We start from the raw sequence: 24,214 nt of genomic DNA, 5'->3' as shown, positions 1-24,214 counted from the left end.
CGGCCTGGAGCAGCTGGTAGGTGGGGCAGGATGCCTGCCTTCGTTGCCTTGGTGACGAAGCCAGGCATCCCGCCCCGCCCACGACCCTCTGCATGCTCCCCATCAGCCCGGAGCAGCCAGTGGGTGGGGAGGGATGCCTGCCTCCCTTGCCTTGGCAGTGAAGTGAAATGACCCTCCATTTGCATATTCCCTCCTTATTGTCTGTCAGTGCTGCCATCTTTGTCAGTGGAGTTATGGTCCATTTGCATATTTCCTCTTTATTAGATAGGATATGGTTCATCCACACCACGGAATACCACTCTCTAATAAAAAGTTACTGATATGCACAACAACTTGGATGGCTCTCAAGGGCATTACGTTAAATTTTTTAAAAGTCAATCTGAAAAGGTCACATACTAGATGATTTCATTGACATAAAATTCTCAAAATGACTGTTATAGAGATAGAAAATCAGGGATAGGACAGCCAGGGGTAATAGTGCAGGGAAAGAGGTGTGACTATGAAGGATAGCATAAAGAAGACCTTTGCACGGATGAATTAGTTCTGTATCTTGGTTGTAGTGGTGGTTATACCAGTGTTTTTCAACCTTTTTTGGGCAAAGGCACACTTGTTTCATGAAAAAAATCACGAGGCACACCACCATTAGAAAATGTTAAAAAATTTAACTCTGTGCCTATATTGACTATATATAAAGTAATTCTCTTGAATAGGAATCAAATAAACACAAAGAAAGTATTTTATAATTACTTTATTATGAAATATTAAGTAAACAAAATAGTGAAAAATTATAAAATTCTTGTCTTGTCTGCACCTACGGCACACCAGGCAACATCTCAGCGGTTGAAAAACACTGGGTTATACAAACCCATTTGAATGATAACATATAGAACATTGAATATTTTTAAAATGCCAATTTTCCGATTATGAGATTGTACTACAGTCATGTAAAATGTAGCCACTGAGAGAAACTAAGAGTACATGAGCTCTCTCTATAGCATTTTTTTTTTAAATTTCCTATTAATCTATATAATTTCAAAATTAAGTTTAAAAAAAGTAAAAGGATAAGTCATGTCTCCTCCCCTTCATGACCCTCCTCCTTTAACCACTCACTCCTAAAGCCATAGCTGGAGAAGAACGTGGCATCAGATCCCAGAAGACAATCAGGGCATCTGCATGGCAGAGCTGCCCAGAGCAGGCTCTCCACATACAAGGACGACCCCGTATGAGGTGTCAGAGCCCAAGCAGCATAAGTAAGGATCTATGCTGTGCGGGAAGGACAGCTTGGAGCAAGGTTTAAGAAGCTAGATGGGGCAAGGAAGCTCTCAAAACACTGGGCGTGGACCAGCACAGTGTATGAAGAAGGCTGGCTCCATGTGGTGATGAGAACCACCAGTACAAGCTGTCAAAGCACATGCAAGGGGAGAAAGGCATTTATGCAGGGAACAGGGGTGCTGTGCTCTGCCTTGGAGTACAGGAGCCTGGGTAGAGTGAAGAGGGCATCTAGGCGGGAAGGGAGGCAATGCTGAAGGAAAAATAGATCAAATAAACAGATGTATTAAGGATATGGAAAATCAGGTTTCTCATTGTATAAGTAGAGAATCATACCCTGCCGGCAGGGCTCAGTGATTGAGCACCGACCTATAAACCAGGAGGTCATGGTTTGATTCCTGGTCATGGCATATATCCAGGTTGCGGGCTCTATCACTGGTGTGGGGTGTGCAAGAGGCAGCCAATCAGTGATTCTCATCATTGATGTTATTGTCTCTCTCTCCCTCTCCCTTCCTCTGTCAAATCATTAAAAATGTATTTTTTTAAAAAGGAGTCATAAAATACAGAAGTGAAAAAACTAAAATGCACTCTGTGGTAGTGGACTATAACTGGAGGTATCAGTGTGAACGAATGGTTTTCAATACAGATAGACAGATAGATATGGAGATATATATATATAGTGTATTTAATTATATACATACTTATTTTCTCTGGCTTTGTCCACTGAAAATTGTCCACTGCTTATTGCTATACCCCAAAAGCAATAAGCAGCACATTAAGAATGTAAATCATGGCTTCTAAATACCATTCTTCATTAAAATGAACTAAGCTCCTAAGAAAAATTACTGATTCCAGGACTGAAGTAGGAAAAATACAAGATAAGCGAGGACAAATAAAGATAACCTTAGTGACAGAGGCAAGGAGATGCTCAAAGACTGATGGAACACGTCAAAGAACATAGAAGCCCACTTGAAGAGGCTCCAACTGGACACATCTCAAAGCAAGCATTAGAATAATCATATAATAGATTTTACCTCAGTGATTAAATTAAAACTCCTAAGTCCATGTTGATACAAATAAATAAATGAATAAATTAAAAGTGTGGTGAGAAATGAGGTTAACTTTACGGTGGGAAAACCTGGCAGACATCACCTTAATCAACTGACCAAAGTGAACCATCATCAGAACAGGGCAAATAAAAATCAAGTGTCAGAGCCAAAATGGCAATGGCAGCATAGGTAAACACCTGCACTCACCGCCTCCCACAACCACATCAAAATCACAGCTAAAATACAGAAGAGCCATCATTCAGAACCACCTGAACTCTGGCTGAATGGATCCCCTATAACTGGAGAAGAAGAAAGCGCACTGAGACTGGTAGGAAGGGTGGAGGCATGGAATAAGTTGGTCCAACACACACCTGCAGCGTTTTTTAATTGGGAGAGATATCCCAAGGCCCTCGTTGAGAAGCAGGGGGTCCCAACCACACACCAGCCCCCCAGCCCAGGGTTCCAGAACTGGGAAGAGAAATCCCCAAAACTTCAGTCTGTAAAAACCAGTAGGAAACTGTAGCTGTGTGACACGGAGGCTGCTGGAGTCCCAGGTGTTCCTATTAAAGGGCCTACGCACAAACTTACATGGTCTCACTTCATCTGAGCTCCAGCACTAGACAGCAGCTTTGGGGGAATCAGGGACATGAGGGCAGGAACTGGATTATCTGACATCAGGGCAGGAACTCAGGGGAAGCTTTCTCCCAGTCAATGGTGCTCACAGGGGTCACTGTTCCTGTGCTGGGACCTCCCCCTTAGCCGGGATGACTGGTAGCCATCTCTAAGTCTCCATCAGCATGGCTTAAAACTGTGCCCTCCAACCTGGTGATTCCGAGACCCCACCCAATCCAATCTGCAGCCTCACCCAAGCTGTTTACAGCAGCTTTTCCATATGAGTGTCCTGTCCTGGATTCAGATTTTGCTAAAATCTCTCAAAAAGGCAGTAGCTGGTGTCAGCATGCCTGAAACTTATCAATAAAAAGCCCAAGACCTGACACTAGCATCAGCCTGCTTTGCCTCACAGCTAGGCCTTGCCTGAGTATTTTCTAGCCCAGAGGTCAGCAAGCTGCAGCTCTGTTGACTAATGAGTTTGCCGAACACTGTCCTAGCCCAATATAAGTAGAAGCCAGCTGCAGATCTCTCTGTAACTCCTGACCCAAGATAGTGGTTGACTTTTGGACAGACTCAGTGAGCACCAGAGCCCATTGAAGCCGTCCTGCTTCATAGGGGTATTTCCTGCAGTGTCTCTTCAATTATAGTCACAGCTTGTCCTCACACCCAATTGGCGTGAAGTTCCATTTTTCCCAATGACATAAACAGCCATCAAGGCTCAACTACAAGATTGTGCACACAGCCCCTACAGGGGTGCCCCTAGAGTGCCCAGCTCAGGTGACTGGAGAGACTGAGCCACTGGGCTCTACAGAACACCAACTAATGAGAGCGTCAAGGGACTTAGTGAGACTTTCAAGGATCTTAGTGAGAATGTCAAAGACATGAAAAAGGACCAGTAGGAAATTAAGGATACACTAACTGAAATAAAGAACAATTTACCGGGATTCAACGGTAGTGTAGAGGATTCCAAGAATCAAATCAACAATTTGGAATATGAGGAAGCAAAAAATACCCAATCAGGATAGCAAAAAGAAAAAAGACTCCAAAACTATGAAGACAGTGTAAGGAGCCTCTGGGACAACTTCAAGGGTACCAACATTTGCATCATGGCAGTTTCAGAAGGAGAAGAGAGAGAGCAAGATATTAAAAACCTACTTGAAGAAATAATGGCAGAAAATTTCCACTATCTGATGAAAGAAATAACAAGTCTAAGAAATGCATAGAATCCCAAACAAGAGGAACCCAAAGAGGCCCACTCTTAAAAACATTCTATCTAATAGAGGGAATATGCTAATTGACCATCACACCCTCACAAAAGATGGCAGTGCCCACAGACAATAAGGAAGGAATATGCTAATTGATTACCACGCCCTAAAATGGCAGTGCCCACAGCCACAAGATGATGGCGCCCAGTTTCCTCAGCCCTGCCAGGGCAGCAGGTGCACAGCAAAAAGCCTTGGATGGTGGCTGCCCAGCAAATGCTCGAGGCACAGGCAAGTCTCAGATGGTGGCTGACCTGCTGCCCAGGGTGTGTCCGAGGTACAGGCAAGTCTTGGATGGTGGCTGCACAGTCACCCAGGGCTGCCCGAAACTCAGGTAACCTGGGCCAGCCAAAGCTTGCACTGCCAGCAGTGGCAGCAATAGAGGCATGATGGGGGCATTGCCATCCCCTGCTCCCCAAGTCGCCTCCCACCTCTGAGGGCTCCTGGACTATGAGAGGGGGCAGGCTGGGCTAAGGGAACCCCCTCCAGTGCATGAATTTTCATGCACCAAGCCTCTAGTTATAAATAAAATACCAAGGATTAAAGACAAAGAGAGAATTTTAAAAGCAGCAAAAGAAAAGCAGTTAATTACCTACAAGAGAGTGCCCATAAAACTTCTAGCTGATTTCTCAACAGAAACTATGCAGGCCAGAAGGGAGTAGCAAGAAATACTCAAAGTGATGAATAGCAAGCATCTACAACCAAGATTACTCTACTCAACAAAGCTACCATTTAGAATTGAAGATTAGATAAACAGCTTCACAGATAAGAAAAAAACTAAAGGAGTTCATCACTACCAAATCAATGTTACATAAAATGTTGAAGGGTATTCTTTAAGAAGAGGAAGAAGGATAAAAAATATAGACAATAAAGTGGTAATAGATACATATCTATCAACAATTGAATCTAAAAATCAAAATAAATAAACAAGAAATCTAATTAACAAAATAAACTGATGAATAAAATAGAATCAAGAGGCATGGAAACATGGAACAGACTGACTAATCTCAGAGGAAGAAAGGTTCGTGGTGGGAAGAGATTAACCAAAGATCTATATGCATAGACACATTACCAATGGACACAGATAATAGGATGGTGAAGGCCCAGGTTAGGGCAGGAACTGGGTGGGAAAATGGGGGGGTAGGGGGGACATCTACAATATTCTGAAAAATAAAGATTTTAATCCTAGCCTATATAAAAAAGCCTAATATGCTAAGTGCCTGGTCATCTGGTTCAACCAATCAAAGCAAAATATGCTAATGATATGCTAAGGCCGCTCAACTGTTCACTATAACATGCACTGACCACCAAGGGACAGATGCTCCGACTGGTAGGTTAGCTTGTTGTTGGGGTCTGGCCAATCGGGACTGAGCGAGATGGGCCGGACACGCCCTGGAGCCCTCCTTTGCTCCCTCCCTGGCTGGCCACGATCCCGCGTTCCTCCCCAGCCCTGATTATGCACCAATGGGGTCCCTTGGCCTGGCCTGCATTCTCTCGCAATCCAGGAACCCTCAGTAAATGTTGGAGACGCGGTTTCAGGACGATCCCGCAATCCAGGCCTAAGGACCCCACTGGTGCACAAATTCATGCACCGGGCCTCTAGTAAATAAATAAAAATCAAGTGCCACATGTTAGAATGCAGTGGGTGGAGAACACAGCATCATCTTTTACAATATCCCTGCCATAGGTAATAACTTAAATCTCATTAAAGGAAAAAAATCAGATAAACCCAAACTGAGAACCATTCTACAAATTAAATCATTGGTAACTTTAAAGTATTATAATCATAACAAAGTAACCCAGACTAAAGACACATGATAATGAACAATATGTATGACCTACAAATCTGATTGGGGTCTTTTTGCAAAAAAAAACTTTAATTGTGGGAAAACAAGAATATAAAAAAGTTGAAGCACACAACCAGCCAACGTTACCTTATTGACATTAACAAAATAATACACCCAAGGACAGCCAAAATGTGCATTCTTTTCAAATGAATAAAGAATATTCACCAACTTCAATATTCATAATCATATGTTGGGCCTTATCACAAGTGTCAATAAATTTTAAAAGACTGAAATTATACAACATACAATTCTCTGAATACAATAATTAAATATCAATGGCAAAAAGATATCTGGAAATTATTTAATTATTAAGAAACTGAGCAAAGCACTTCTAATTAATTCATGGGTCAAAAAGAAATCACAAAGGAAGGTAAGAAGTTCAGAGCTTCAAATGCTTACATAAAAAATAAAGAAAAGCCTAGCCTGTGTGGCTAATTGTTGAGTATTAACCTATGAACCAGGAGATTACAATTCAATTCCCAGTCAGGGCATATGCCCAGGTTGCAGGTTCAATCCCTGTAGGGGGCATGCAGAAGGCAGCCAAAGAGTGATTCTATCTCAGTCTATCTCTCTTCCTCTCCCTTCCTCTCTGAAATAAAAATATATTTAAAAACGAGAGAGAGAGAGAGAGAGAGAGAGAGAGAGAGAGAGAGAGAGAGAGAGAGAGAAAGAAAGAAAAATCCAAGAATCATCTAACATTCTATTTCAAAAAGCTAGGAAAGGGGCAACTCTTTTAAAAAGTAGGAAGAAGAAAACAGTAAAGATGAAAACTAAAATAAACAACAGTGAAAAATAAATATAACCTAAACCTATTTCTTTGAAGAGATCAGTAAAATTGATAAATATCTTCCCAGACTAATGAGGAAAACAATTACCACTATTAGGAATAAGAAAGAAGAAATTATAGATTCATCTTTTACCATAAAGTATAAAATATTATTTAGAACTTTGTTCAACTAAACAAAACAAAATGGACAAACTCCTTAAAAAATATAACTTATCAAAAACAGTTCAAGAAAAATATTTAAAATCTGAGTAGCTTTATATGGGTTTTAAAAATTTAATTTGTAATTAAAAACTTTCCCTCAAAGAAAACAGCCCCATATTACCTGAATGGTAAAACATATAAAATATCTAAGGTAGAAATAATACCAATCTTACACAAACACTTTCAGAACAGAGGAGGAAATACTTCTTATCCCATTTATACTGAAGCCAGTATACTGGAAACAAAGATATTACAAGAAAAGAAAACTAATATACAACTTATACAAATGATGACACATCATGACCAAGTTCGGTTTATCTCAAAAAAAGCAAGATTGAAGCACCGAACAGACTCAAATTACAGAGGGAAGGCTTAGAGTGTTGGGGCGGGGGGTGGGGGGGGGGGGTAGATCAACCTAAGGATTTGTATGCATAAGCACACCAATGGACACAAGACAATGAATGTGGGGAGGGGTGGATGAGGGCATGAGACAGGGGGGAGGGGAGGCTGGGGGAAGGTCAATGGGGGGGAAAAGGATATATATGTACTAATATATGTAATACTTTGAACAATAAAATAAAAAATTTAAAAAAGAAAGGTTGATTTCATATTTGAAAATCAATAAAATTCACTATATTAAGATAGTAAAGGAAAAAAATCGTATGATCACCTAATAGATGGAGAAAGAGCATTTGATAAAGTTATATACACCCATTTATTTTTTCTTAATTTTCAGCAAACGAGAAAACTTCTTCAACCTAATAAAGATCATGTATTAAAAACCTACAAATTACAGCGGGAAGGCTGGGGAGGGTTGGTGGAAGGGGAAGGTAAGAGATCAACTGAAGGACTTGTATGCATGCATATAAGCATAACCAAGGTATGCAAGATACTGGGGGGTAGGGGAGACCACGGTAAAGTCAATAGGGAAAAAAAGGAGACATATGTATTATAGTTAAGCGGTAAAATAAAATTTAAAAAGAAGGAAAAAACCTACAGATTAAGTAATTCTTAATGATAAAAAACTGAATGCTGTCCCCTAAAGATCAGGAACATGGCAAAGATGTGTACTCTTACCACTTCCATTCAACATTGTACTGGAGGCCCTATTCAGTGCCCAATCAAAACCCAATTGGTTCTAAAGAAACTGAAAGGTTGATTCTACATTTTTATATGAAAATGCAAACAACCTAGACAATCACAACTGTCTTTCAAGGAATAACAAAATTAAAACTTAGACTATATAGATAGGTACCTTGTTATTAACTTAATTAGGGTAGTCCTAAGCTGGTCTTTACTAAAAACTTAAGGGGCCAAAGAGCCACATGTGGCTTGGGAGCCTCAGTTTGCCAACCACTGCCCTAAGCCCTTGATTACTAAGCACCTAAGTGCCTAATCATGTGCCTTATATGAAACCACCAATCAGCGCCCGCCAAGTACCTAAGCCCCATCCCTTCCCAATCCTCCTCTCAAAAGGCGTGTGCACCTCTGCACGTGTTGCTGGTCTCCCCTTGCGAGAGAGCCCAGCTGGTCCTTCTTCTCTAATAAACCCTGTAGTCCTGGTTTTTAGCCCTCTGTCTCATCTTTCAGTTAACTTCTATTAAAATGTACAAAAATGACTTGTACAAGAATGTTCACAGCAGCTTTATTCATAAAGTTTGAGAACTAATAAATAATCATGTAACAGAAAGTAAATAAACAAAATTTAGGATGTTAATAAAATATCAATCAACAATGAAAAGAAATGAAATACTTGCTGATACACTCAACCAACATGGATAAACGGCAAAAACATTAATTATTCTGAGCAAAAGCCAGACATAAGAGGTACTAATGATTCCATTTTCATGAAGTTCTCAAGTGACAACTAATCTATGGTAGGGGGAGAGGGAGAGGCAGAGGTATGGATCAAAACACTTGTTGTGGAGGGGGTTAACCAGAAAAAAAAACAAAAAAAAACAAGGAAATCTTCTAAGACAATGGAAATATTCTATATCTTTATGAGCTATGGGTTATACAAGTTTAAGCAGTTGTCAAAACTATAACTTAGGATCTGAAAGCATTCCACTTAAAACTTCCCTCATTTAAAAAAAATGTATTTTCACTCAAAAAGTGTTTAATTGCCTACAAGAGCCCAGGTACTGCAATAAAAAGTTAAAAGAGAGGCTCCAGAAAAGAGACCTTATAGTTTTGCAAGCAAAGAAAAGCAAAGTAAGTTAGCTACAATAATGACACTCCCATAAAAAAGAAAGCTTTTAAACTGAAAAGTGAAAATGGTATATTGCCAAACAAACAATAGTATAGGTACATAAAACATGTATAGAAGCAATAGGAAAAGTAATAGTAATTTGATGTGCTCAAAGGGCGAAATAAGGAGAGGTGCTTGAATTACTAGTGTAAGGAGCTGGATAACATGAGATGGCTCTTTCAGCCCACACAAAAGTGTACATTTTAGATGTTTGGCAACAAGAAACCTCCAAAGAAGTTTTAGTATAGGAGTGAGAAATAAAAATCTCATTTTGGAAAGATCACTATAGAAACTGTATGAAATATAGATCGGATAAGGCTCAGGCTACATTCAGTCTAATAAAAAGGGTATTGTAATGTATGAACGACTTCATCCAATAACAGCAGAACACACATTCTTCTCCAGCTCACATGGAGCGTTCACCACATTCAGGGCCATAAAACACCTCAACAAATTTAAAAGAACAGAAAACATACTATGTATGCTTCCAACCCATAATGGAATTGAATTAGTAATCAATAACAGAAAAACAGCTGGAAGATCCAAACATATTTGGAGATTAAACAACATATAGCTCAAAAAATCTCAGGAGAGGATTTTATGAATTTGACCTGATAGGCAAGGGAAGCAAATAAATAAATAAATAAATAGGACTGTATCAAACTGAAAAGCTTCTACACAGAAAAAGAAACTGTCAAAAACAAAAAGGCAATCAACTGATTGGGAGAAGATATTTGCAAATGACACATCCCAATAAAGGGGTTAATGTTCAAAATATATAAAGAACTTATACAACAACAACAAAAAATCAGTCAACAAAACAAAAGGGCAACCAACTGAATAGGAGAAAATATTTACAAACATGAGCTCTGACAACAGGTTAATAGACAAAATATATAAAGAACTCCATACAACTCAACCCCAAACAATCTATACTAATAATCTATACTAATAAAAGGGTAATATGCTAATTAGACCAAGTCGACCAGACATCTTCCGGTCATCCAGTCCTCCTTCTGGACAAAGCCATGGTGGCGGGGCTGAGGCAGAGGCGGTTAGGGGCAATCAGGCAGGCAGGCAGGTGAGCAGTTGGGAGCCAGTAATCTTGGATTGTGAGAGGAATGTCCGACTGCCGGTTTAGGATATAAACCGGCAGTCAGATATCCCCTGAGAAGTCCAGATTAGAGAGGGTACAGGCCAGGCTAAGAGACACACACCCCCATGTATGAATTTTGTGCACCAGGCCTCCAGTCCTATATAATAAAAGCCTAATATGCTAAGTATCTAGTCGATAAGTCAGCCGTTCAACCAATCAAAGCATAACATGTTCATGATATGCTAAAGTCACTCAACTGCTTGCTATGACGTGCACTGACCACCAGGGGATAGACCAGTCACTATGATGTGCACTGACCATCAGGAGGCAGATGCTCCAACAAATAGGTTAGCTTGCTGATGAGGTCTGTCCAATCGGGACTGAGCAAGACAGGCCAGACACCCCCTGGAGCCCTCCTGTGGTTCTCCCAGCTGGCCAACCTCCCGTGTCCCTCCCTAGCCCCATTTGTGCACCAGTGGGGTCCCTTGGCCTGGCCTGCATCTTCTCGAAATCCGGGTCCCCTTGAGGGATGTTGGAGAGCCGGTTTCAGCCCAATCCCAGGCCGAAGAACCCAACTGGTGCACAAATTAATGCACCAGGCATAAACACCTTCTCCCAAGAATACATACAGCCCGAACTGGTTTGGCTTGGTGGATAGAGCAATGGCCTGTGGACTGAAGGATCCTAGGTTCAATTCCAGTCAAGGACATGTACCTTGGTTGTGGGCACATCCTCAGTAGGGGGTGTGCAGGAGGCACCTGATCGATGTTTCTAACTCTCTATCCCTCTCCCTTCTGTCTGTAAAAAAAAAAAAAAAAATCAATAAAATATATTTTAAAAATAAAATAAAAAAGAATACATACAAATGGCCAACATTTGAAAAGATGCTCAACTTCATTAGCTTTTAGGGAAATGCAAATCAAAACTATAATGAGCTACCACCTCACATCTGAGAATGGCTATTATCAATAAGACAAATATAATAACAAGTGTTGGAGAGGCTGTGGAGGGAGAAAAGGAGCCATCATTCACTGCTGGCAGGAATGTAACCTGGTTACAACCACTACGAAAAACAGCCTGGCGGTTCCTCAAAAAATAAAGAATAATGTTACCATAGGGCACAGCAATCCCTTTCCTGAGTATCTACCTGAGAAACTAAAAAACGTTTATTTGCAAAGATACATGCATCTCTATGATCGATGCAGCATTAGTCTCAGTGGCCAAGATATAGAAACAACTAGTGTCCTTTGACAGAGTATTGGATAAAGAAGATGTGGTACATATACACAATGGAATACTACTCAGCTATAAGGAAAGATGAAACACTGCCATTTGCAATAATATGGACCTTGAGACTATCATGCTGAACAGACAGAAAAAGTCAAGAACCATATGATTTCACTCAAATGTGAGATATACTGGTAACACGGAAAACAAATGACCAAAAGGGACAAATATACAAACACTAACAGACACAGACAACAGTAGGGTGCTTATCAGAGGGGGAGGAGGTGGTGAAGAGGTAACAAAGGGTAATTTGGGTCAAATACATGATGATAGATGGAGGTCCGACTTTGGGTGGTGAACACACAATGCAATATGGAGATGTATCATAGAATAGTACACCTGATAAATCTACACAATGGAATACTATGCTGCCATAAAAAAGAAGGAATTCTCATCATTTGCAGCAACCTGGATAGAAATGGAGAACATTATGCTGAGTGAAATAAGCCAGTCAATGAAAGAGAAATACCACATGACCTCACTCATTTATGGATAACAAAGAACATTATAAACTGATGAACCAAAAGATAGATATAGAGACAGTAAAGCAACAAGCAGACTGTCAAATTACAGTGGGGAGGAGAGGGAGATCTGGGGGAGATAAGAGATCAACCGAAGGACTTGTATACATGCATATAAGTACAACCAATGGACAGAAAACTCTGGGGAGGGACGGTATGTACGGGGAGGGGGGGCCAATGTCAAAATATGTACACAGATAATAATTTAGTAAAAAAAAAATAAAAAATAAAAAATAAAAGAATTGTACACCTGAAACTTATATAATCTTATTAGCCAATGTCACCACAATAACTTTAATTTAAAAAGAAATTGCAGGAGAAATGAGAAGATATGCGGAACCAAATAAAAACAAAAATACAACTTATCAAAATTTGTGGAACACAATGAAGCGATGCTTAGAGGAAAATTTATAGCATTGAATACATGTATTAGAAAAGAAGACCTAGGAGAAACTAGTAAAGATGGCAGCACAGGTAAACATGGTATTTGCTGCCTCCACAACCACATCAAAATGTACAACTAAAATACAGAACAGCCATCAATCCTAACCTCTAGAAATCTAGCTGAGTGGAAGTCCTACAACTAGGGAACTATAACAGAAGCACATCAAGATGGTAGGAAAGGCAGAGACACAGGGTGGAATCGTGGAACCAGCTGATCCCACACCCAGTGCAGCAGTATAAAACTGGGAAAGATCTCGGATATGGAGGTTTCTCTAATGAGTGAAGGTTCTCGGTCCCACATCAGGTCCCCCAGCCCAGGTTGTCAGTGCCAGGAAGAGAAGCACCCACAACTTCTGGCTGGGGGAAAAAACCAAAACAGTAGGAATGTTGGTTGAGTAACATAGAGGCTATGGGAATCCCAGGCACTTCCTCTAAAAGGACCCACACTCGGACTTATTTGCACTCACTCCCTCCGAGCTTCAGTGCTGGGGCAGCAGCTTGGAGGTACCTGGGACATTCAGGGAGGAACTAACTTGTCTGGAACCAGGGTGGGAGCTGGAGAGACAGCTTTCTCCCAGACAGCAGTTTTCACACAGGCCATTATTCCTTTGCTGAGCCTTCCCCACCACAGAGCCAATAGGTTGTACAATATCTAAATTTCCATCATCTGGGCTCACATTTTTTGCTTCACCTTAGCAATTCCCTGAACCTCTGTTTCTCCCTACTTGCAGGCTAATCCAAGCCATTTCCAGTGGTTTTTCCATACAACTGGTCTCTCTTGCCTCATGCTTTGGACTTTTCTAAAATTTCTCCAATAAGCAGCAACTGGCATCAGAGTGCCTCATACTTCTCAATAAGTGGCCCAGGGACTGGCACCGGAGACAGCTACTCTGGTTCAGAACGTAACCTCTTCTGGGCACATCCAAGCTCAATCTAAGTAGAAGCCATCTGCAGATTGCTCTGTAGCCCATGCTGGGTGGCACAGGGCAGGGCACAGGTTGAGGCTGCCTTTGTACCTCCAGGGAGGCCCCAGAGCCAATGCAACCGGTGGTCAGCTTCAACCATACCAGATTACAATCCTACCACCTCTACAAGTGACACACTCAAAGAGCAGACTCAGTGAGCACCAAAGCCTCATTGAAGCAAGTTCTGCTCCATAAGGTCAGCTCCTGCACAGCGAGTCTTCTGCTATAGTTACAGCTAATCTTCGCAACCGATTGGCCTGGAGAAGGGGGGGTATTAATTCCTCCCACTGACACTAGCATCAATCAAGACTCAATTACAATAGGACAGTGCACAGAGCTCACACAAGGGCAACCCAAGAATGCCTTGCTCAGGTAACTGGAGAGGCTGAGCCACTGGGCCTTACAGGACACCTAATACACAAGGTGACTACCAATTCCAGGAGACATAGCAGATCTGCCTAATACATAGAAACAAACATGGAGAAGCAGTCAAAATGTAGAGACTAAAAACATGTCACAAAAGAAAGAACAGGATAAATCTCCAGAAAAAGAACTAAATGAAATGGAAGCAAGAAAATTACTAGACACGGAGTATAAATAATGGTTATAAGGTTGCTCAAGGAACTTAATAAGAACTTCAAGAAACTTAGTGAGAACATCAACAGCATAAAAAGAAGCAATCAGAAATGAAGCATGCACTAACTTAATAAAGAATAATTTACAGGAGATCAACAATAGAGTAGAGGGCGCTGAGAATTAAATTGAGAATTTGAATATAAGGAACAAAAAACAGCCAATCAGAACAGCAAAAAGAATCCAAAATTATGAAGATAGTGTAAGGAGCCTCTAGGACAACTTCAAGGGTACCAACATTTGCATTATGGCAGTGCCAGAAGAAGACAGGGACAAAGAAATTGAAAATCTATTTGAAAAAAAAATGATGAAGAAAACTTCCCCTCCCTGGTTAAAAAAATAGACAGATAAGTCCAGGAAGCATAGAGAGCCCCAAACAAGATGAATCCAAAGAGGCCCACACCAAGACACATCATAATTAAAATGCCAAAGGTTAAAGACAAAGAGAGAATCTTAAAGCAGCAAGAGAAAACAAGTTAGTTACCTACAAGGGAGCACCCATATGACTTTTGGCAGATTTCTCAACACAAACTTCGCAGGCCAGAGGGAGTGGCAAAAAATATTCAAAGTGATGAATAACAAAGATTTACAACCAAGATTACCCATCAAAGCTATCATTTAGAATTGAAGATCAGATAAAGAGCTTTACAGACAAGAATAAGCTAAAGGAGTTCAACGTCACCAGACCAATATTATATTAACTGTTAAATGGTCTTCTTTAAGAAGAAAAAAAATTTTTTAAGAACAAAAATATATACACTAATAATAGCTTAGGTGGCATCACACCCTCATGTCATCACAAGATGGTCACGCATACAGTGAAGGTGGGGCCCAGTGGCCGCTCGGTACAGTGAGGTCTCGGGGTCCCATGGCTCAGTGTGGCATAGAAGAGGCTGATCCTAGCACTCTGCCAGCTTTCGCAGAGCAGGCAGGTCCCAGTGGAGGAGGTGGTCACGGCAGGGGAAGGCAGTTGTGGGTGATCAGGCCAGCTAGGGAAGGCAGTTGAGGGCAATCAGACCCCAGCAGGGGAAGGTAGTTGGGGACCATCAAGCCGGCAGAAAAGGGAAGTTGTAGGCAATCAGGCTGGTAGGCTAGGGCAGTTGTGGGCAATCGGGCCAGCAGAGTTGAGAAGTTGTGGGCGATCTGTCCAGAAGGGGAGGGCAGTTAAGGGGTCAATCAGGCCAGCAGTGGAGCAGATATGGGACGATCAAGCTGGCAGGGAGGCAAGTGGTTAAAAGGCAGCAGTCCCGGATTGTGAGAGGGATGTCCGAGGGGTCCCAGATTGGAGAGGGTGCAGGCCAGGCTAAGAGACACTCCTCTACCCCTGCAAAAATTTCGTGCACCAGGTCTCTAGTGAACAACAAAATGGCAATAAATACATATCTACCAATAATTGAATATAAAATAAATGAATAAGCAGAACAGAAACAGATTCAGATATAGAGAACATCTTAACAGTTGCCAAATGGGTGGGAGGGTAATGGGTAAAAAGGGTGAAGGGATTTAGAAATACAAATTAGTAGTTATACTATAGTCATGGGTGTATAAGTATAATATAGGTAACACAGTTAATAATATTCTAATAACTATGTATGATGTCAGATGGATGAGATTTATCAAATAATCACTTAATAAATTTTATAATGTCTAATCACTGGGGTATACACCTGAAATAATATAATATTTTATGTAAACTATAATTGAAAAAATAAAAAATGAAGATTAAGAAGAAGAAAAAAGATCTGAAATAAGATCTAAAATCAATCATCTAAACTTCCACCTTAGAAATCAGGGGGAAAAGAGCAAATCAAATTGAAAAAATGCAAAAGAAATAATAAAAATTAGAGCAGAAATCAATGAAATTGAAAACTGGAAATCAAGACTGAAAAACAAAAGCTGGTTCTTTCTAAATATATATGAAATGACTAAGCTCTTCTGGGAAGAGAGGAAATGGGAAACTGTTGTTCAGTGGGTATAGAATTCAGTTTTGCAAGATGAAATGGTCTAGACGTGTTTTATCTGTATTTTAAAAAAGGGCAACAAGACGCTAACTAGCCAGGCTTAAAAAAAAAAAAAAAAAAAAGGCAGCAAGTCTCTACTCAGGCTAAGAAAAAAAGAGAGGACATATAAGCAATTAATATAAAAAATGAAAGTGGAAAAATGAAACTAGATCACCAACTTACACCATACACAAAAACAAATTCAAAATGGCTAAATGACTTAAATGTAAGACGGGAAACCAAAAAAATCCTACAAAACTCCATAGGCAGCAAAATAGAAGACATATGTCATAGCAATATCTTTACAGACACAGCTCCTAGGGCAGTGGTCGGCAAACGCGGCTCGTAAGCCACATGCAGCTTGCGTGCCGCAGTTTGCCGCTCTGTTGACTAATGAGTTTGCTGACCACTGTCCTAGGGCAATGGAGACTAAGGAGAAAATAAACAAAAGGGACTACATCAAAATAAAAAACTTCTGCACAGCAAAGGCAGCCATCAACAAAACAAGAAAGCCCACTGAATGGGTCAACATATTTGCCAATACTATTTCAGATAAGGGTTTAATCTCCAAAATCTACAGGGAACTCATACAACTTAACAAAAGGCAGATAAACAATCCAATCAAAAAATGGGCAAAGGACCTAAATAGACACTTTTCTAAAGAGGACATACAGAAGGCCGAGGGACATATGAAAACATACTCAAAGTCACTAATCATCCAAGAGATGCAAATCAAAACGACAATGAGATACCATCTCACACCTGTCAGAATGGCTATCATCAACAAATCAACAAAGAACAAGTACTGGTGAGGATGCGGAGAAAAAGGAACCCTTGTACACTGCTGGTGGGAATGCAGACTGGTGCAGCCACTGTGGAGAACAGTATGGAGTTTACTTGAAAAGTTAAAAATGGGCCGAAACTGGTTTGGCTCAATGGATAGAGCGTCGGCTTGGGGACTGAAGGGTCCCGGGTTCGATTCCGGTCAAGGGCATGTACCTTGGTTGCGGGCATATCCCCAGTAGGGGGTGTGTAAGAGGTAGCTGATCGATGACTCTCTCTCATCGATGTTTCTAACTCTCTCTCTCCCTTCCTCTCTGTACAAAATCAATAAAATATATTTTTAAAAAAAGAAAGAAAAGTTAAAAATGGAACTTCCATTTGACTCAGTAATCTCACTTCTAGGAATATATCCAAAAAACCAGAAATACCTATCAGAAAGAATATATGCATCCCTATTTTCATAGCAGCACAATTTATAATAGCTATGATTTGGAAACAGCCTAAGTGCCCATAGGCAGATTAGTGGATTAAAAAACTGTGGTACATCTACACAATGGAATACTACGCTGTTACAAAAAAAGAAATAACTTTTACCATTTGCAACAGCATGGATAGACCTGGAGAGCACTATGCTAAGCAAAATAAGCAGTTGGAGAAAGATAAATATCACATGATCTCATTCATATGTGGGATATAATCATCAACATAATCAGATGTACAAGAATAGATCCAGAGACAAATGGAAGGGGGGTGGGGTGTTAGCAACCAAAGGACCTGTATGCATGTATATTAGCATAACCAATGGACACAGACAGTGGTGGGGGTTTGCCCAGAATGGGAATGGCTGAGTGGGGAGGGTGTCAAGCGGGGGGGCGGGGGAGACATGTAAAATTCTAGACAATAAATAAATAAATAAATAAATAAATAAATAAATAAATAAATAAATAAATAAAATGAAAGTGGGGACACCACAACAGACTCCATGGAGATTGAAAGGATAATAAGGGACTACTATGAAGAATTCTATACTCACAAATTTGATAACCTAGATAAAACCTGATCAATTCCTTGGAAGATACAATTAGCCAAAACTCACTCAAGAAAAAAAAGATAATTTGTGTAGGCTTGTATCTGTAAAAGAAATTGAATCAGTAATTAAAACCTTCCAAAAAAGGAAATATCAGAGCATATGGACTCAGTGGTCAATTCTACCAAACATTTAAGAAAGACATTATACCAATTCTCTACAGTCTCTTCCAGAAGACGGCAACAGAGGGAACACTCCGAATTCGTTATAAGAATTCAGGATTACTCTAATATCAAAATCAAACAAAGGTATTACAAAAAAAACAAACAAACAAAAAAAAACTAGACCAATATAGCTCATGAACACAGATGCAAAAATCCTAAAAAAAATATTAGCAAATTGAATCCATAATGTATAAAAAGAATTATATACCACAACCAAGTGGAATTTATTCCAGCTATGCAAGGCCAGTTCAACATTCAAAAATCACATCAACCTATTGCAAAAAGAAAGGGCTATTGCAATGGGCTATGTAAAAATTGGTAAGCATATATACTAGAACACAACTATAAGCAGTTATCCATTTATTCACACTATGTGCCAACAAGTGGGATATAAGGGAAAATAAGACAAACTTCATGCTCTTGTAGAATTTACAGTCTATTAGAGAGAACACTGAAGAAGCAGTCACAAGCCCCTAAATCAGGGACTCAACCTAGACTGGCAGGGTGATGGTGAGGAAGCACTGAACAGGTTAAAAAACAGTGCGCGGTATGGCTGAGGAGAATATGATAAGCAGGATATATGGAGGTCATGAATCAAAAGAAAGAGTACAATTAAATGTGCTGAAAGGAATCCGGGTTTAATATCACAGAAAGAATAGAAAGGGATTGCATATGGTTATGGTTTTGCTGGTTGTCAGGTAAAATTAAAAATACAAGAAGGAAAAAACTTTATGGGTTCTTCTTACAAGGGTGCCTACAAAAGAATACCTTCAGTGATAAGCCATAATATCTGCAGTAAATATAGGAGACTAAAGATCTTAATATACTTTCAAAAGATTAAAAAATAAAGAAGGCAGGAATTGCTAAGTTATAGAATTTGAAGGAGTGCATGCTGTTTTTCTAATTATGCTCAAGTTTCAATCTTTCCACCCATTCAGGAAAAACTCAGAAGTTAAAACAAAATACTTTAAAAATTAAGCACTTAAAATTTAACCCACAGTAATCCTGATGAAGAAATAAATGTTATCCGGGAAAAGATAAGTTTCTAAAATATATGTAATACAAAAAGTTAATTTTGCATTTTCCAATATAATTTACGTTAATATTTAGTGTATCTATTTAAGAACACCAGTGTGAACTATTTAGCCATTAAACATTTTCTGCAAGTTCTTCAATGACTTGTAGTATTACTTAATACTAAACTATGTTTCTAATTATATGCTTAATATTTTATAAAGGAGTTACTTACAGGGACATTAAGTGCATACTGTAGTCCTTGAGGAAGTCTTTCATGTGTTTCCATCTGCTCTTCATCATTTTTCACTGTTTCCTCATGGACCATGAGTTCATCATGTGATATCATATCCTGTTGTCTCATTTCACTTTCTTGTAACACTTCATCTGAAGCCAGGATCTCCTGGTGGGGCAGGCTCCGATCCTGAAGCACCGAATCCTGCAGGTCCCCAGACACAGTGGACTGGCCAGACACTCCACCCATCACCACCATCGCCCGGGAAGACTGCATTTCGTCTATGCCGCCACATTTAAGAAACAATCCTTCCAGTTTGTCGTCAATGTTCATGCTTAAGTATAACTGCCTAGAAAAACCAAGTACGGTAACAAAGCATAACAAATTAGTTTTATATATCTACTTGATAATTTTTAATTCAAATTATGAAAGGTATATACTTAATAGAAAAACTTCACTTATATTTCAGTATTGCCTCCAATTTTTAAATTACCTAGTTAAGGCTAGTAGAGCAAAATACAAATTTTCATTTTTGTCTTAAAGGCATACTCTAATTTATTTTTATGAGCCTGACATTAAGCAAATAAGGAACGATGTATTTGTAATAGTCAAGGATTCATATCCTTTAGGATATTAAAATGTTTTATAAGAAGAAATGCATTCATTAAGAAATAAACTGACAAAAAATTATCAGGCAAGTCATAAAATAAACTTAGAAACAATAACTAAATATATAAGATAATAGTAGATTACAATAATCAAAGAGACAAACATTAAAACAGAAGTACCATATTTCATCTACCAAACTGGTAATAACTTAAAAAATTAAGTCCAATGTTGAGGTGGCTGACAAAAAGACACATCTACTGACAGTGGGAATATAAAATATAAACAATTTTCAAAGGCAATTTGGTCTATGTATCAAAAGTCATAAAACTGCACATGCTCTTTGAACCAGTGATTATACTCTTAGGAACCTATTCTGATGAAATCAGTAATGCATACAAAGATATACACGAAAAATCACTGCAATGTATATAACAGTGAAAAACTGCAAATGTACTACATATTCAACAAAAGAAAACTAATTAAATATATTCATACATATGCTTTAAAACTAAACTATAGTGATGGCTGCGCAACTCAATAAGTTTACTAAAAATCACTGAATTGTACATTTAAAACAGGTGAATTTTAATTTTATTGCATGTAAATTATATCTCAATAGGTTTTTCTTATAAATAAAGTCAGAATGGCTACCCTTGGAGGGGCTGCTGATAGGAGGCAGGAAGAGAAGGATGTCTGAGAGCTGGCAATGTTTTTTCTTGAGTTGAATGATGGTTGCACAGGTGTGCTCACTTTGTAAAATTGCAAGATGTACATCTGTGATATGTGCACATTCTGTCAGTTGTTACAGTACTTCAATAAAAAGTCTGTTGAAACAAAAAATCCATATAGTCATAAAAATATTCTGTAAAAATATTTTTAAATGTGGAGAAATATCCCAATATAAAGGGAATTGTGTGTTTGCATGTGTGAATGTGCACAGGTTTATCTAAAATATTAATATTAACATTACCAAAGGGTGGTGAAATTACCAGGTTTTTTTCTCAATTATATTTATCTCTAATTTGAAAACTTTCTATAATAAAAATTTTTATAAATGTTTTTAAATTTCTTAAAGTGTAATAAAAGTACTTTCATTACTATATAGTCAAGTAGTTGTACATGATTAAATAAATAGGTCATGATAAAAACTAGACACTATTATATTATCTTGTTTTCTCTATTATTATAGAAAAGTCAAGCAATATTAAGTCCACCCTTCTAACTCTGGTTGCTATAAATTCATATTCTATTGTGTTATTCTAGGAACTAACAACAATAATCATGAAATTCAAAGAAACATTTCAAAGAAGGTCAAAGCTTTGGTACAAAGCTTGTTTTCTTTAAAGTGACTTCTATCATCAGACTGTGTGAAATAAACATACATACCCTCCCCAAGGAGAAGGGACCATAATTAGTAAACACATTAACTGTGTTTCAGTTTAGTCATCTCTTTCCCAAATCAATAATCGTGACTGCCTTGGATCATAGCTTTCAGAGGTAAAATAAATAATCAGTTAAGTTCAAATACACTACTGAAATTTAAATACTATTTCTTTTACTAATGTTTTTATCTAGGGAGAAAACTTTACTTAATAAACAGCTAAAAATATATAATAGCAAAGTAAACAAATTAAAAATATAATTCATATTTGCCAATCTTATTTTCCCTGGTACCAGGTACTATCAGTCTAGATTACATAGAACAAAGGACCAAGAATCTCATTTCACTTTTTAAAATTATCTAAGTAGCAAACTTAAAATCTAAAGAAAATATATTTTAAATATACTACCAAATAACTGTTCTCTTCAAATATTCTATTATCACATTTCTTACAAGATAAATTATCCTATGATTATGTGAAACTTAAGTTCTTTAGGGCTAGAATTTGCTTGTTTTGGACATTTCTTTGGAAATCCTTACCAAATAAATTATATTCTTCTAATCTATTTACTGTTTTCTTAAAGAATTAGGGAAGCCCCTAACTTAAGAAGGACTTATATATACAGTTGCTGCTACAGTTGTTAGTGCTACACAGTTATTGTTTTTTTAAGGAGATTTTTGGCTCAACCTATGAACCAGGAGGTCATGGTTAGATTGCCAGTCAGGGCACATGCTCGGATTGCTTACTCAATCCCCAGTAGGGGGTGTGCAGGAGGCAGCCGAGCAATTCGTTCTCATCGTTGATGTTTTTATCTCTCTCTCTCCCTCTCCCTTCCTCTCTGAAATCAATAAAAATATTTTTAAATAAATTAATTAAAATTAAAAGGGAGCTTTTTAAAATATAGAAGCTGTAGAAGAAAAGATGATTAGATTATCAATTTAGAGAAACTGACTTAGGACAGAACTTAGTTTTTAAACAAAAGTGGCCAAAGTTGAAGCTGACTTGTTAAGCCAACACAAGGTCCCCACTTCCCTAAAACAGTAGTACCCAACTCCAATGTTACTGGTCACATACCTCATCAATTTTTTTAAATTTAGCATATCCTAATACATCTGACCTGTGTGCAACACAGGGGTAGGAGTACTGACTCCCTTCATATAACTTTTAATTCCCCCAAAAACTTACTAGTCCCTTGGTATCCTTACGGGATTGATTCCGGGACCCCTGTTCAATACCAAAATTTGAGGATGCTCAAGACCTTATAATAAAATGGTGTAGAATAATGCATACAGTAGACCCTTGGCATCCACAAATTCCCAACTGAGGATCAAAATTAAGTTTTTGAGGGTTAAAACTTATTTCAATTTATAGTTGGCTGAATCCACAGGTGTGAAACCTGGAAATACAGAGAGTCACTGTATATTTATTGGGGGAAATTTGCATATAAGTGGACCCACACAGTTCAAACCCATGTTGTCCAAGGGTCAACTGCATATGCATACTATTTTAAACTATACTCCTATAACATTGTGTTAATATATAATGTCCACATCAACAAACACAAATATATAATACATATATATACTATATTTTTTTCCTTCTTTTTTTTTTTTTTATTCACCTTATCCTAACATCAAATCAAAACAATTAGAATTGAGGAAGTCAAAGTACTTTGAAGACAGAGAATATTTTGGGGGAAAAGGCAGGTTTGCATAAGTGCCAAAGTAAGGGACTTAGAACAGGAAGACAGCAAACCTCAACAGAAGTAGTAAATGGAAGGGGAAATAGAAATACTATAAATGGAAGACAAACTTGACTTCTGTGAAAATTTTCTTGGAAACAGGCCATAGACACAGAAAAAAAAAATTCTCTCTTCTTTTTTTACATATGGTTTCTTATTCCTATGACCATATTGGCTTATCCTATATTTTTAAGACAATTTCCCTGGAATACCAGCAAATACTAAGATAACACAGATTTCAATATCAATGAACAATGCTCCGATGAGGTTTTAAACTAAGTCTTAGAAAGATCTATCAAAATGAAAACTACATGTACCCCTGACCCAGCAACCTCACTGCTAGAAATACATACAATACTATGGGCTTATTCATGAAAATTAGCCAAAGATATATGTACAACCCTTTAGTAGGAAAAGATTGGAGGCAACCTAAGCATCCACTGCCAAGACTTATTATTATTCAACCATACAATGGCATGCACACAGCCATTAAAAGGAATCTTACAGCGGGGACGGGGGCAGGCCAGAAGGGGCCAATGGGGGGGAAAGTGGGACATATGTAATACTTTCAACAATAAAGAATTATTTAAAAAAAAAAAAAAAAAAAAAAAAAAGGAAGGTGGTTGCTATATGTGCTGAAAAAAGGTTCTCCAAGATATATTAAGTGAAAAAAATCCAGGAGAAGAAACAGACAAATAGCATGACCCACGCTTGTATCACATACCTCAGTGTCTGGACAGGGTAGACTGAACAGAAAATGAAACAAGGCTCTCAAACAAAGTTAATTTCACCAACGCTATAGTAAAAGGGAAAAGTACAAAGCTACACCAAGAGAAATGACAAAGGACAAAGTTATTGTCCTTAACTTTCCCCCTCTAACTCCTAATGACCTTAGTCAAAGAGCTCATGTGCTTCATAGAACATTCAAAAATCCAAACACAGCAAAAGGTCCGATGCTCAAAATTTAACACAAGGTAC

The 24,214-nt window shown here is 38.5% G+C and overlaps 1 protein-coding gene across 8 annotated transcripts in view; it reads right to left on the bottom strand.

The window, feature by feature from the left end:
• ZNF148 (zinc finger protein 148) overlaps positions 1-24,214 on the bottom strand; it is a 128,067-nt gene that overhangs the window by 49,644 nt on the left and 54,209 nt on the right. For 6 of the 8 annotated variants that reach the window (XM_084871604.1, XM_084871600.1, XM_084871601.1 and 3 more), the window contains one exon: positions 19,505-19,853. In XM_084871604.1, the coding sequence (XP_084727730.1) occupies positions 19,505-19,837 (333 nt within the window). In that variant the 5' untranslated portion in view covers positions 19,838-19,853. Of the gene's footprint in view, positions 1-19,504; positions 19,854-20,764; positions 20,938-24,214 lie in introns of all 8 variants that reach the window. The other 2 variants (XM_084871606.1, XM_084871607.1) reach the window with 1 other exon arrangement.

The sequence above is a fragment of the Pipistrellus hanaki genome (genome assembly GCF_964339955.1).
Source record: "Pipistrellus hanaki genome assembly, chromosome: 2".
In the NCBI taxonomy this organism is placed as follows: domain Eukaryota; kingdom Metazoa; phylum Chordata; class Mammalia; order Chiroptera; family Vespertilionidae; genus Pipistrellus; species Pipistrellus hanaki.
Note: the sequence above shows the minus strand (reverse complement) of the source record. Positions and strands in the feature narration are given on the sequence as shown.